This window comes from Trachypithecus francoisi, unplaced genomic scaffold (assembly GCF_009764315.1).
Source record: "Trachypithecus francoisi isolate TF-2019V2 unplaced genomic scaffold, Tfra_2.0 Lachesis_group3, whole genome shotgun sequence".
Lineage (NCBI taxonomy): Eukaryota > Metazoa > Chordata > Mammalia > Primates > Cercopithecidae > Trachypithecus > Trachypithecus francoisi.
Window position 1 is genome coordinate 54,562,524 of NW_022681468.1, and position 15,652 is coordinate 54,578,175.

The 15,652-nt window shown below is 42.2% G+C and overlaps 1 protein-coding gene across 10 annotated transcripts in view; it reads left to right on the top strand.

Annotated features, from left to right (window-relative positions):
- The window catches only part of NIN (ninein), a 110,859-nt gene that overhangs the window by 34,665 nt on the left and 60,542 nt on the right, over window positions 1-15,652 (top strand). For all 10 annotated transcript variants that reach the window (XM_033188073.1, XM_033188078.1, XM_033188069.1 and 7 more), the window contains 2 exons: window positions 1,412-1,581; window positions 15,412-15,451. In XM_033188073.1, coding sequence (XP_033043964.1) covers window positions 1,412-1,581; window positions 15,412-15,451 — 210 coding nt within the window. The remainder of the gene's footprint in view (window positions 1-1,411; window positions 1,582-15,411; window positions 15,452-15,652) is intronic.

Here is a 15,652-nt window from a genome sequence, read left to right on the forward strand (position 1 = left end):
AGCTTTGCTGAGCATTTTCAGGATGTGTCTGGCCACATTTGTGAAGTTAGTGAAATCTGAGCTTGTCCCAGTGGAAGGACATGGCGGGGAGGTGGTTAGTCAAAGAGGGTCGCCAGTCCTCCCTGGGAAACTGTAAAGTAATGGCTGAACCCCAACATGGTTTCAATGGTGGTAAAGGAACAGTCATTCTTTTAGTTCTTATCTAATCAACTATTGTCGTTTTTATAATATGTATACATAATCTCATTTAAAAGTCTACATGTCTGAGTTCAGACATACCTTGCTAAGACTCATGTTCAAACAGAACACATATCTGTTCTCAAGAGAGTATGTCTGTGTGGACAATCAGACAACAGAAATCAAAGCATTGCCATCTTTTGTACTTTAATGAAACATTTTATTCTAATGCTGTACAAGGTGCTAAAAAAAATCTATATCCGAGATAACATTTGAATAGAGTGAAGTATTTATTTTATTGCTTTAAAGCTCCAATTGTGGAAAAAGCTTAGCCTGTAGTTGTGGTGATGGAGGTGGTGGTGGTGGTGGTGGTGATGGCAGTGGTGATCCAGCAGTGGTGGTGATGGTGACAGGGAAGGTGGTGAATGTTGAACCTGAGACATGTGATATCAAAATGCTGAAGTCCTTCTTTAAGGTCAAGAGATGACTCTCTCCTCATGCACATTCCTTTTTATTTTGTACAACACCGATGCTTACGAAGAGATAAAACAATACAGTGTTTTTGTTTTTGTTTTTTTACTGTGGTTTCACATTTGCTATTTTATTTCACTGCTTTTAATTTTACAATGAGATCTTGATGCCAGGTTTCATATAAGTAACTAGCTGTCATTAATTACTTAGAATGTGCTGTGTCCGTTTCTTTGTTCTGTCATCCTGCTTGTTTGATAGATCAGAGAGTGGAATGGTTAACAGCGGAATCACTAAGGTAAGGGAGGGTGTTTCAGACTAATTGATGTGGATACTAAGTTTACAGTGCTGATATGGTGTCCGTTGTATTACCATTTTCTAAGACTTCCTCCAAGGTGACTCTTTGTTAATATGATGTCTCCCCACCCTGCTGGAAAACCCAGCTTAATAAACAGAAGAACAAATGTGACCCCTCACCTTTTCCTGACCTTAATCCTCTACTATTAAGTCAGATCCCTTGCTGCCATTGTTGGATGGCTCCCATCATGTGCAGATATATACTCATGGTCCCATAAATCATTCAGAATTAGAAGGCGTTTTCTGCATCTGACCTGATGGTTCATATACACCCACAGCCACCACAACTGGCAAACAGTGGTGGTCTATTTTGAGGCTGGTATAAGAGGCTGTGTCCAATGGCTGTGAGTGGCAGCTAAGAACTGAGATTCTGATGTCGTGTGGCCTCAACTCTTGTCTCCTCACTCAGACTGCTCACTAGAAGCTCAGCCCAAATATGTTAGAGGTGGGAAGCGTTATGGACGAAGGTCCTTGCCCGAGTTCCAAGAGTCCGTGGAGGAGTTTGCTGAAGTGACAGTGATTGAGCCACTGGATGAAGAAGCGCGGCCTTCACACATCCCAGCCAGTGACTGCGGTGAGGTAAGGAGTTGGGCGTGCACGTTCATCTGGATCACGAGCCCCACGTCAGTGTAGGACAGAGACAGGAGAGCTGAGGGCGTTGATGACACAATGTGGGCTTTTCTCAGTTACCAACTCCTTGCTAATCTTATTACTTGCCTTTTGGACACACATAATGTTTCTATCTTTTGAATGTTTTTACCTCGTTTCAGCTTTTGGAGAGCTGACATTTCTGTGCATGCGTCATGTATACATTTAGAATTCAGGTATGTCCACATCATCTGGGGTCTCCCACTTCTAGTTCTTGAATATCTCTCTCCTCTATAGCATGATCATTTTTAGCTATTTAAAAGGTGAACCAGCTCCTCCCCTACCCTTGCCCCAAACTATAAAACAGCATCTATAGCAGGAAATGAAAGCAATGTATTCAGGCATTTTGAGAGCCTGCATCTTATCTTTCATAGTATGATAAAGCAGCTCGAACACTTAGTTTCTGCCTCAAGATACTGAGCCAGGGGTGCTTTCCAGTGCCCGGCAGTTGCCATGGTTCTTCCTGCTGGTTTCCTTGCACCCAGGCCTGTCTCATTCTCCAGCATGCAGAGAGTTGCCAGCCTCCCTCATTCCCCATCTTTTCATTTTGCATATTGCCATAATCTACCAATAAAGGAGGTTCAGTAACATTTTCTTTATTCTTTCTTTATGGCTCATTTACCAGCATCCCATTTATAGAACATGATTGAAAATGCCATGCTGAGCAAGCTGTAAATATTTCTTGCAAATCCCAGCTCAGACTGGGGCTGCAGATATTTCAGATACTAATATAAATTGGAAAAGAAACAAAGCACCTTAACTTTCTGAAAGTGGTCTGTAGATTGTCAGTGGACTCTGTGTGTGTGTGTGTGTGTGTGTGTGTGCACGCACACCTGTGTGTTCATTGCAGTCTAACATCCATGTTCAGCTTACTGAAATCTACAGGAAGCTTGCTCCCAACAATGGCCCCAGCAATCAGACATCCGGTGTCCTCCTCAACTTTCCAGAATACCCCAAAATCCAAAAGTAACTAAAAAGAGTCCAAGTGTTGAGCCCAAATGTTGGCAAAAAATATGGATATTTGTAAGGACACATGACCAGTCTGCTGATCAGAGGTCTGCATCATTTTTTTAAAAAACAAATGACACTTGTCCTTCACCATAAGTGAAGCAGCAGTGGCAGAAATATTATTGAGAAGAGAGGGAGAAAAGCAACTAGAAGAGAGAAGAGGGAAAAAAAAAACCCCACAAAAGTGGTATAAGAGTAGTGTGGATGAGAAGTGACAGCTGAAAATAGAAAAAGCCAAAAGCAGAAAAAGCTGAGAACAGTTTCAGGAGTCCTTCTGCTTTCTTGGGTCTCTTTGCGAATTGAGATAGGGGTCTTTCCCCAGTAAAACACATATACTCATACGCACAAAAATTTTACATATATAATCTCAGGGATGCAAGTAATTTACATACTTCAGTTAGTACAGCATTCATGATCATTTTCTTATTGTCAGGAAAGGTATCATAAAGTCTGTTCTATAACCCTGAGTGGTGTGGAATGTCCATCTTTATGAAAAAAATGGTTCAAATGTCTCAGTCCTTTAGGGGGTAAATTTTTGTTATTTGGAAAACACTTTCAAGTTTAATATCTCATTTCCCCAACTATTTCAGTCCCCAAGGTATTATTATTTGGTACTAAGAAAGTAAATGCTTACTTATTTTTTGACATGAGTTTCTAGTCCTCATCTAGGAATACCCAGAAAGCTGTTGGGCAGAGCTGACTTTGTTGCTGGCAACATATTTCTTATATCCTTGTTATATGTTATCTACTGGTGCCCAGGGAGATTTACTATTTTTAAAGTGAGACTTTGGTTTCATGTATAAATAAAGATAAGAGTTGAGGTCTGAGCCTGGGCAAAATCTTGTGGCTTATGTCTCAGTTAAAGGGTATTTTGGGACAATCATGTCACCCTTGATGTGCTTACAACTTCCCTTAACTCCTCCAGAAACCTCTTAGATATGACCTCTTGATGCTATACACAGAAGCTGTAGCGTTCACCACCCTCCATCAACAGAACTGCAAATAGAGGCCTGGAGCTGGTCATTTCTCTGGATTTCTGTTCTCAGCAAGGACTCCAACGGACTCAACTTTGCTATTCTGTTATATCCCACACCAGAGCAATGCCTGTAGGGATACAAGATAATACCTTTGTACCACACCTTTTTTTGTTACCAAAAGTAGACTCAAACCAAAGCCCATCCAACTGCTTTCTTGCCTAAAAATAAAGTGTTTTGTAAGCTGAATTGTGCCTGTCAGTTTTCAAATCACTTCATCTCTTTAAAAAATTAAGTTTCAGTGCTAGGCATGGTGGCTCATGCCTACCAGCACTTTGGGAGGCTGAAGCAGGAGGATCACTTGAGCCCAGGAGTTCAAGACCAGCCTGGGCAACATAAAGAAACCTTGTATCTACGAAACTTAAAAAAGTTAGCTGGGCATGATGGTGCATGCCCTTTGGTCCCAGCTACTGGGGAGGCTGAGGTGGAAGGATCGCTTGAACCCGGGAGACAGAGGTTGCAGTGAGCCGAGATCATGCCACTGCACTCCAGCCTGAGTGACAGAGCAAGACCCTGTCTCAAAAAAAAGAAAAAAAGTTAATAGCTTCACACAAGACATTTTCGATGTTCCTGTTGGCAGTTAAAAGGGCAAAGCCCAGCTTTGCACAGCAGCTATGGCTATGGGTCACACTCGCTGCCTTCACTGCCGTGTATGCAGGAATCTTGTGGTACAGCCTTGTCAATGCGTCAGTCTTGCTACTTACTATTATGTAAAGACAGCATTCCTGTTTCTGGCCACTTTCCATATTAGGCTTAGCAGTTGAGGGCCATTCTGTTGGCCTTCAGAAGTTCATGCAATGGGCAGCACAAGCTTGCTCTAGAAACCTCTGTTCCTTCTACAGAAGCTGTGCAGGTCTCTTAGGAGACCCAGTGATCTTCCCTGTTCTAGAGTGGCCCCTCGGTGCAGAGCAGGAGGAAAAAAATTCTCAATGATGTGTGGAATCGATTTCCTCCTCTTATAATGAGTTCTGAATCTGACAGTTCTTGTTTTTGTTTTGTTTTGTTTTTCTCTTGAGATGGAGTCTTACTCTGTCGCCCAGGCTGGAGTGCAGTGGCACAATCTCCGCTCACTGCAACCTCCGCCTCCCTGCAACCTCCGCCTCCCAGGTTCAAGCAGTTCTCCGCCTCAGCCTCCCTAGTAGCTGGGGTTACAGGCACGTGCCACCACGCCTGGCTAATTTTTGTATTTGTAATAGAGACGGGGTTTCACCATCTTGGCCAGGCTGGTCTTGAACTCCTGACCTCATGATCCACCTGCCTCAGCCTCCCAAAGTGCTGGGATTATAGGTGTGAGCCACCGCGCCCGGCCTCTTGACAGTTCTTTATTTTACTACTGGCTGTTTTTTTCTTCCTTTTGGTTGCTGAAAGCCCTTCTGTCTCCTCTCTTTGAGGATGTTGGGAATTTGGGCTCCCAACTTGGGCTCATACTTAATCCTGGGGCTACTGGGCAATGTGGAAGGAGGGACTGGGGTCGAGTCTCCTCTGATGTGACTATTTCATAAGGAGTAATAAGATGGGGAGTTGGAGCCAGGCCTTCTTTGTTTTGATTGCCATTTTCCCTTGACTTCGGGATCCCAGCTTAGGGAAAGGAGGGATTCTCAGCTCACTTTTGGACTTCAGTTTCCCCTGCTCTCAGACATGCCTCATTTTTCCTAAAATGACTTTTTCTGTTTGTGATGAAGACAATAAAAGGCCTAAACCCATCATCCGAAGTTAAAGAGAGGAAAATCTGACTGTTGCTACTCAAGAGAAGACGAATTTTAGCTCTAGGTTGCATCAAAGAATAATTTTATTTTTCTGAGGATTGTGGAGGGGTGGGCAGTGGAATGGAACAGTGTCACAATTCCTGTAAAAACTGTCCCCAAGGGGGCTGGCTTCCTTCTAGGAACTCATCCTATAGGGATTAGTGAGCAGACAGTCATCTGAAAAGATAAAATAATAGTTTCTCCTTTTTTGCCCTCTAAGGTGATTTCATAGTACGGGAAGTTGCTACAGGTCAGCCAGAATTCCTTCCTAGGCTCTTGGGTTAGTGGTTCACAATATTTTCTCTGCGTCCTTATTTGGAGGGCCTTCTCCTACCGCCCATAAGCATAATCCAAATTATGGGTCATCCTCAGTGATTCCTGAGAATCATTCACTGCAGTCTACTTACAACTCCACCCTTCATCTCCCACTCAAGAAAACATCTAGAAATATAGGCATGTGAGAGGGAGGCTATTATAGAGATTGCTTTGAAGCAACTAAGTTTATATTTAATGTAAGTCCACTGTGAAGCTTCAGGCTTCATTACTTACAAGGGACTTGGAGCTCATCTGGTGCCTATTCAGAGTGCCCACTGTGATGTGGTGGCATGGGTGGGAGAGCCCATGTTGGCACTAGGGGGTAGAAAATGTTCTGCAACCTTGGCCTCCTGTCCTGAGTAGAATGTATGAAAATAAATCTTGTTACAAGTTGCTTTTGATCATGTTTTACTTTTGTTTTAGTTTGTATACGTTAAAGCCCCGACATAAATTGTAAACATTTTAGTAGTTTCCATCCCTTCCCCCACCCCATGCTTCTATCAGGCACTTTGATTCTTTCCTGCTGAAACAGAAAATATATAACCTAGCTATTAAGCGTGTCTCTTCTACCAAGTTTAGTTTACAAGGCAATAAAGCTACTCTGTAGGGAAAGTCTGCTGTAACCTAGCCAGATTTTCAGCACTAAAATACGCATTTCAGAATTTCATTTGGAAATCCCGAAGCAGAATGTGTTAATTCATAAGTGACAGGTAGGTCCCACCATCAGGCTACCATGAGGGTTCGACTTCCAATTTCACGTGTTTATCTGGCAAATGGATTCCTTGGGAGTCTGACCTCTCATCTTGGGTGATATTGAAAATAAAGTGGTGATTTTTCTTTTTGTATAGGATCATTTTCGCTCAAGTCAATTCAGTTGACCATTTCTATTCTGAATTAATCCAGACTAACAAAGGGTACCTTCTTGATTCCAACCTATGGTGTGATTAATGAGAAGATTTTGGTTGTCACTGTTTTTGCTTTACTTCGTTAAGAAACAAGTGGGAGTCAGAAGAGTACATTTTTTGCCTTGTGTATTAATAGCTACTGAACTGTCCTTGAATTTTATGCTCATGTTTCTTCTGAGGGTAGGTGGAAAGGAAAACAAAACTAAACTAAACTAATTCTCAATTCTGTTCTCGATTACTCAGACCTGGTAGAAAAGGTTGTGCAATTAATACAATTGGGGCAGGGCCACTTTGCTTTCTGCCCTGGTTGAAAACAGGGTACACCTTGTTAACTGTTTTCCTCCACAGGGAATAAATCGGGTCTAGTAAGATTCTTATCAACAGCAAGGGTGTTATACAGTCATTTTTCCAACTGTAGACAATAGTAGTGTAAGCCAAAACCATTGGCTTGCACAGTGTGGTTTAAGTGAGGACCTGAGAGAAAAGTTAAAGCTGATTACTGCACTACAAGCAAATCCAGTCTTTGTGTTGGGACTGTGAGGGTAGGAGGATGGGGAGGTGGTTGTTAAAAAGCTTAAAAAAAGACAAACTGATTTTACTACCCTACATAAAATGAAACTTCTTCAAGAAGTGTGAAACTGACTTATCTTTTCCCTTATGTTCATTTTCATGTATGCATAACTTTGCAGTTTATGAATTATTCATTTACATCGTACAGAGTCAATATTTAATTCTGGAGTAAACTTAATAACCAAGAGAAGTTCTGCTAAGATCTTTTGTAGCTGAAATGCACCTATTTTCCTATTACTCCCTTGTTAAATTTTCTGTTCTGGTCTTTGACAAAGCAAGCAGTTTTATTGCTGATGCCATTTATTCTACCAAAGGCTATGATGTCTTCAGGATAGACTTTTTTTTTTTTTTTAAATGGAATTCCAGTCTTTTCCTTCATTGTCTTAAGTCTTATCAGATCATATGGCTATTCCCAGAGATGAAACATTCATTCAAGATGCAATTGTAGATCATTTGAAAATGATAGAAAGAAGCCCCTTCAAAGCTTATAAAATGTCTTTTTTTCTGACACATACTTTTAGGCTTTGGTGTCCTGGTAAGCCTTCCTGACTTGATCCCAGCGGCAATTCTCTTGGAGACCAGACCCCACCCCCACCTCCTTCCAGATCAAAAATTTCTAATATTTATTTTCTAACTAGAAACTAAAATAGGCAAGAAATCAAGAATTAATTTTCATGATGACAGTAACATTTTCTGTCCTACCTGTCATTAACTATTTTCCAACAGAAAAGTAGTATTCGTTACTTACTGAGCAACTCTGAGGAGCAGGAAAGGTATTTTTTTAATCTCTTTCCTTTAAGGACTTTAAAATCCAGTGAACCAAAACTAGTCCCCATCCTTGCTTGGTAGGAGAAGAGGCTTAAGGCCCAAACTCTTAAATTCAGCATTTCCTTGAACCAGTGGTACCAAAGGCCTTTTAGCCTTCAGTGTAGCAGGACTCATCTAAATGTGTGTGAATTTATAATAGGACTCATCTAAATGTATGTGCATTTAAAAATCGTATTAATTCCTGTTATCCCCTGCATGCACTTGTAGCAGTTAATTGCCTTAAAAGATAAAGGCACTGATTTGCATTCTGGTCGTGACAACCCTGGCCTTAGGAGCTTGTCCCGGAGTTCAGAATGGAGAGATTGGGAGCTGGGCTGTCAGGCTCTCCATTGCCTTTGCCTTCAAAGGTGGCATAGTGGAAAATGAACCACAGTCCCAGGAAGTGTGTCCCTGCAGAAACAATAGCCAGCCCTGCCAGGCGCACTCAGCTTCCACTACCCAGCTCAGAGCACAGGCTTTGTAAATAACTTAGGACTGTTAGTGAAATACGCCATAGATGCTGTATTTTTTTGAAAGTCTTGAAGTTTCTTTAATGAGCACTCTTCTTAAACTGATTTCTGGTTTTTCTCAGAGACTTCCTGTGCTTAGCTAAATGTGCTGCTCTTCTAAATGCACACTACAGCTCAGTTTGGGGAGCTGTGTTACCCTAGTACATTTCCTTCCTCTTCTCTCTGGGTTTACAGGGCTTTCTCCTTTCCAAAGAAAAAAAAAAATTCTACGCCAGGCTCTGAGGCTGCTGAGATCAGCTCGGCAACCTCTGCTGGGAAAGAATGGCCCACATCTGCCCCCGTAATGGTTTTAATTAGCCGTACATTCTGCGGGGTGCAAAGGTCTGCGCTGGAGCAGATGGCTGGTGGGGGTAGTGGCTGGGCTATTGTGGGCAGGGGCCACACCAGGACCACAGGCTGCAGATGCTGGCCCGGCCTTGGGACTGGAAGCTGGAGATCCAGGAGGCTCGGGCCATCTGCTCTGCAGTCCAGCAAAGCAGATGTCCCTCCAAAGAAAGCATTCCAAAAATCGGTGCCGCCTGTGCAGCCGCCGTGTGCAGAGCACCCTTGTCCAGCTGTAGGACAACGCAAGAGCTGGCTACAATGGCCAGCATGACATTGAGATGCATGGCCCACAGAGTGGGTTTGGGGGGACTCCCTTTGTCTGCCTTAGGGTGTGGGGACTGTCTTGTGAGCAGCCATTTTGGGGCTGGACAACCTCTGACCTTCTCCCCTCTGCCTACTCTCAATGGGGCTGTTGGCCAGTACACTGGCATGGTAATGAGGAAGGACAAGGCAGCCCCTGCCAGCCGTGGCTGCCTAGGGGACACTGTCTGCAGGGAGGGGTCCCAGGGGAAGCCTTGATCCTAAGGTGAATTGGCAGTTCATCGCCTCATCACAATCATGCTCAAAGCTGTAGTTCTGGGGGATTTCCTTAACTTTATTAAAGTATGATTATAAAAGTTATGTATGTGTACAGTGTACAACATGATGTTTTGATATATGGATACATTGTGAAATAACTAAATCAAACCGATTAACATATCAAGGCTGTAACTTTTAAAGAGAGTCTCTTCTGGGTTTGTTCTTTAAAGCTGGCACTGGTCTGTCTGCTGTTTCTTCTGCCCTTGGCCTAGTTTTACACATCCAAGTAGTAAGAATAGTAATTGTAATATTTATTAACAAATGCTTGGCACTTACCGGGCACTGTTGTAAGTGCTTTCCAAATATGAAGCACACCGTCAGAGGTACATGTTGTTATTCATGTACTCATGAGGAAACTGAGGCATACAGAGGTTAAGTAACTTGGCCAAGGTCACACCACGAGTAAGTGGTAGACCTGAAATTGAACTCGAGTGTGGCTCTGCAGTCTAAACCCCTAAACACATTATTTTTTCTGACTGAAATAATAACAGTAGCTAAGGTTTCCTAAGTGCCAAGCATATGGCTGCATGTCCCTTTGGGTGCACTGGAGTGCCCTCCTCACTTTGTAAGGTACTGAGTGGTCACGGAAAGTGGTGGAGCCAAACAACCCACACAGTGTCTCTGCCAAACCTTTTTGCTTATTTGTCCACAACTGTGCCTACAGAGTAGGGAGAAACTGAAGTCCCACAGGATGATTTTTATGTGTATTAATATCCATTCTTTCTCCAGTGAGAGGCTACATACATTTCAAGGGAATAAATAAATCTTATGAATTCAGTCTTGTGAACACATCTCAGCCATTGTCCCTTGCTTTCCCCTCTACTTTTCCAAAGATTTTTGTGATAATCGTCCTTCTAGTGCTCATCGCAGATCTATGTCTACAGGCCACCTGCCAGGCTTCCACTGTGCTGCGAAAGCCATCAGCAATTGAAGGACCCTCTTCCAGAATGATGCCTCCCTTTACTGGTGGTGTTCCAGTAACCGAATGATTCAATACTTCCCAGCCTTCTAACCTCCTCCTCTCCCTGCTTTCTAATTGGAACTACTGGCTCCAGGCAGTGAGAATGAAAATAAATGAGCTGTGAATGAATTGAATCTTCCTCCACCCACCCCCCGAAATAGCAATTTAATAACAAATGCTCAACCACCCTGTGCTTTTCTCCCTCTGATTAAGGGAACAGATCCTCGGTGGAGACTAGGTAGGATGAAGCACAGAATTCCTCATATCTGTGTGGTAAGCCCCATCTCCAACTGAGGTGGTCTTGGAATGAAAATGTTGCCATTAGTATAAGCCTGTTTCTCCTTTTAGCAGGGTGGTCCTGGCTGGATCTGTGTTTCTTACAAAGGAATTCTTGGGATACCGCTGCTCCCAGAAGACTTTAAAACATGTTTAATGTGACTCGGTGCAGTGACTCACACTTGTAATCCCAACACTTTGGAAGGCTGAGGTGGCTAGATCACTTGAGCCCAGGAATTGAAGACCAGCCTGGGCAACATAGCAAAACCCCATCTCTACAAAAAAAAATACAAAAATGAGCCTGGTGTGGTAGCAGGAACCTGTAGGTGGGTCGGCGGGGAGGGCCAGAGGATCACCTGAGCCTGGGAGGTTGAAGCTGCAGTACAGAGTGAGACTCTGTCTTAAAAACAAACCCAAACAAAAACCATGTTTATCTTTTTCCCCCAACCTCCACCCCCACTTGCCTTAAGATTTTGTGTGAAATCATTGAAGATGAGGATGCTGTCTGGGCTTTCAAAGGCTGTGCCATATCTGACGCTTTTGGGTTGGACTCTCTCAAGAATGTCTCTTTGGGATGGTCTCAGTCCGCAAGGCAGGTCTCAGTTGAGTGTCTCTGATCTTGCCGCAGTCTGCTAAATTTAGGAGGCGTTGGCATCCAACATCTCACCAGCCTGAGCAGCACCTGGGCTTCCCACCAAACCTCCTCATCTGTCATAATATGGGGAGATGTTGCAGATGCTGCAGAGCAATATTTGCCCAAAGGAGGGAGCTTCCCTTTATCCCACCCCCAAGTCACAGGAAATGAATTTAGTGAAAACTTACTGGGCAAATAGTGAGAGTTGTACCTGTTTCTGTTGCATAAACAACATTTATAACAGTAAAAGAATAAAAGGAAATTGTTTCCCATCATCCTTCAACCAAGATGCATCTGTTTTTATTATCTCCGTTTCCTTCCAGCCTTTGTCTAATTGTATAAATATTTTTTCATCGTATAGATAGCATTTTTGTAATGGTCTTTCATTTAACGTTTCATAAGATGCTTTTCCATGTTCCTACATGGTTTTTTAATTATGCTTTTAATTGCTACATTATAATGTATCATTATACTTTAGGCTGTTGTTGAATATTTAAATTGTTTTTAATACTTTCTTGTTACAAAAAGTGCTGTGATGTACATATTTACACATATGGCTTTTCTTCCTCAATTTTATTGTCTTTGAATACCAAGTGAAATTATTGGACCAAAAAGTATGAACATTTTTATTGCTTTTGATACATAAAGCCATTAAGTTACTAAAAGTAATAACCATTTACGGTGCTACCCATGACATATAAACAGACCTATTTTAAATCATAACCTTGATAATAGTAGAAGTCATATCTTAAATACTTTGCTAATTTAATAGGAACAAAATGACCTTTTTGTGGGGAACAAAATGACTTCTTGGTTTTAATCTTTCTTTGATTGCTGTTGAGATGAACCTTCCTCCATTTTTTTTTTTTTTTAAATTATGTAGCCTCTTATGTGAATTGTCTGTGTTTCTTGCTTCTCTGCTGGGAAGACTTGGCATTTTTCTTACAAATGTATATGAATGACAGATACCTTCCCAGGCCGACCCAATTGAATGCTTTAAGTTTAAATATGGAAATTAAAATAAGTTCTACATGTATCATATAAACATATGTCCAATAAAAATAACAAAACTGTATAGAGCTTACTATGTGCCAGGCACAGTTCTAAGCACTTTACCATAACTCCGTGAAATATGTACTACTTTGTTCCCATTTTAGAGGCAGAGAACCTGAGGCAGAAGTCGTCAGAAGCTTGCCTAAGGCCAACCTGATAGGGAAGCCATGATTCAGCACCAGACTCTCTGGCTCCTAAGTCTACACAGTGGCCTCCGTACTCGATCCCTTATTAGTTAGGAGTAAGAATCCAGGGAAGAAGGCAGCAGGGAAGTGCTGTCCCAGAGAGTGAATCAGACATAAGCACCCAGTCCCATAGACTCATAAGACGTTGGAAACAGGATATTGGAGCATCTTGCTTCTCTGAATTCTGTGCTCACTATTTTCAGATGAACTGAGAAGTAAATGAGCCAATGCTTTAGTAATGACAAGGATTTTTCAAAGGTGTGTGCGTTGCATTTTTACAGCTGTATATTCCAGCTGGGACTCTCTTTATGTTTTGGGGCCAGTGATAACATTCTCCTGCCATTTCTCCCATTTGTTTCTGCTGTTAGAAATCATCCCCTGTTTGAGATTTGGTAGGTTTTGACCAATGGTTCTGAGACCATAAAACCCTATTTTATTTGTCATAGGTGGGATTAGTGGATCTAGTTCTGGGGTGTTTCCAACTGGTATGCTAAATAATGAATTTTATAATTTTGGATGCCAGAGTAGTATGAGCATTTAAATTGTCTGCTCTGTTGACTAGGGAAAGAAATGTGGAGGGACAGGCAGGCAGGATGATTTTGTTCTTTTAAATTTTCTTTTTTTTTTTTTTTTGAGACAGAGTCTCGCTCTGTCTCCCAGGCTGGACTGCAGTGGCCGGATCTCAGCTCACTGCAAGCTCCACCTCCTGGGTTTACGCCATTCTCCTGCCTCAGCCTCCTGAGTAGCTGGGACTACAGGCAGCCTCGCCCGGCTAGTTTTTTGTATTTTTTGGTAGAGACGGGGTTTCACCGTGTTAGCCAGGATGGTCTCGATCTCCTGACCTTGTGATCTGCCCTTCTCGGCCTCCCAAACTGCTGGGATTACAGGCTTGAGCCACCACGCCCGGCCCTAAATTTTCTTATGCAAAAACAATTTAATTCTGACCAGAAATGAGAATGTAAGAAAATTTATGAAGGACTGTTGACTTTACCATTCACTCCCCATCCCCACCGTGCCTCAGACATCCACTAGATTGGAGAGACGTCTTTATGTAGAAATGTAGGCTGAGTGAGCTGATGAAATCGTTATCACAAGCAAAACTCACACCATGTCCTAATTCATTTTTCATTGATACCGTGTTTATTAGTGACTTTCCATTGTAATCTGCATGAATTGTAGTGAACTTCAGCATTTTGAGTTATGGCCTTTTGGTGTCTTCCGTTTGTCAGCAGTAACCCATCTCAGCATTGTCAGTTTGGTATGGTCAAATTAAATGAACTCTCTGAATTGATACTATCTGAAATATCTAAGTAAAACATGGACCTGTGAAACCATGATAGGTGGTTGGACCTCATTTAAGAGGAGAGAACTACCACTGTTGAGTGTGGAGAATAAAGTAGATGAGGGTAGATTGCCTGAAAGAAGAACTTCAACTCATATTAACGTGAATGAACTACTGAAAAACAACATTTCATCTAAATTTTACGTGGCATACCATCTGTCATGAGGAATCCAAGTTCTAGAGACAGGTATTAATTAGGCTGACTTTCCTGTCGAGTTTATTTTCGAATTCTAAGAAATCAAGTAATCTTGTACAGGTCAGCTACCCAGAAAATGTGCTGGTTACTTGTTACCAAAGGCAGCTTCATTCATAAAGCTAGATCACTGCTATGACAGCAGCTGCATTTGGAAAGGGCGATTCACCTTTTCTAGCAGGGTTTTCTTTGATGATTGTAGTAACCCCCCATAACAGTGATTAGTTTGGGGCAGTTTGCTGGAGAGGATAAAGCCATTTGCTGGAAGCCACAGCCACTGTGGACCTACTTGTTGCAACTGGTCAAAAGACCACCTGTACCGTCCCCAGCCAGTGGAGCAAGGGCTGAATTTTGGTCCTGACCTGTGCCCTTAGCAGGGCACTTTTGTGCAGTGCACAAATTACAACTGTATGCTGTGACTTTGGAGAAGAGGCAGGAGTAATGAAGCATGATAAGGTGGCAAAATGGTCCAATTCAGATAAATTGAACTGCCTTTAATGTAATTTACTGGTAATGTACATTTTACTTACACTTTCTCTAGCCTACTTATTTTAAGTTGCATGTCTCTCCTCACTATGCCACAGATAAACCAGGCTCATTATTGCCTTCTTGCTTCAGCAAATAACAACTGTCCCCTTCTTTTCATTTGGCTCTCTGCAGTTTATCCTTCGAGTCTCAGTTTAGACATTGCTTCTTCCCGATCTACCAAGTCTAAAGTATCCCATCTGTGTAGCCACACAGCATCTTGAACTTCCTTGTCATAGCACTTAAAATACTACCCTGTTGTATTTCCTGTTTTCTTGTCTGCTTGTCTTCATTAGCATATAAACTTCTTGAGGCAGGAAATACGTTTGTCCTGTTCATGGTTGTTTATGGTTGTATTACCAAGACTTAGCACAGTACCTAGCACAAAAAGAAGCACTCAGTACACATTTATTGAAGAATAAATTCATAAATGCATGTGTATAGATACTTGTTGGTTGATGATACTGGATATTTGCTTTGGCTGGGTTTAATTGGTTTTGATAGGTTTTGCTGTTGAATAAGTGACCTAGCAAATGAGGACAAATCATTGGTGAAATGCTGCAGAAGGCTGTGTGGTGTTTCTTAGGAGTCTCGTCCTGATTGGCTGGTTAACTGAAGAGAACTCATCTAGATGGATACACTAGAGAGTCCTGAAATTATGTGACTCACTTAGATGATGATTTCAGAGCCAGAGAGTGATCTGCTCTAGGAAAAGCTAGGATAGTTCTTTCTGAATAAGTTATAAAGCACACTAATCTTCTCTTGCCTCCTCTAGCACTGGAAGACGCAACGCAGTGAGGAGTATGAAGCGGAAGGTAAGAGCCGAGTGTGTCAGGACATGCCTGGAAGGGAAGGGCTGCCAGGTGCTCTCCACACCCCGTCTTTCTGATCTCTTATGCTGGAGGCCAGCTGGGAATTAACATTAAGAAAAACAGCAACAAAAAATGTATTCACAATTGATAGCTTTTAGTTTTAAAATCCTAGCATTTAATATCATGCAAGAGATGGTAACTGAG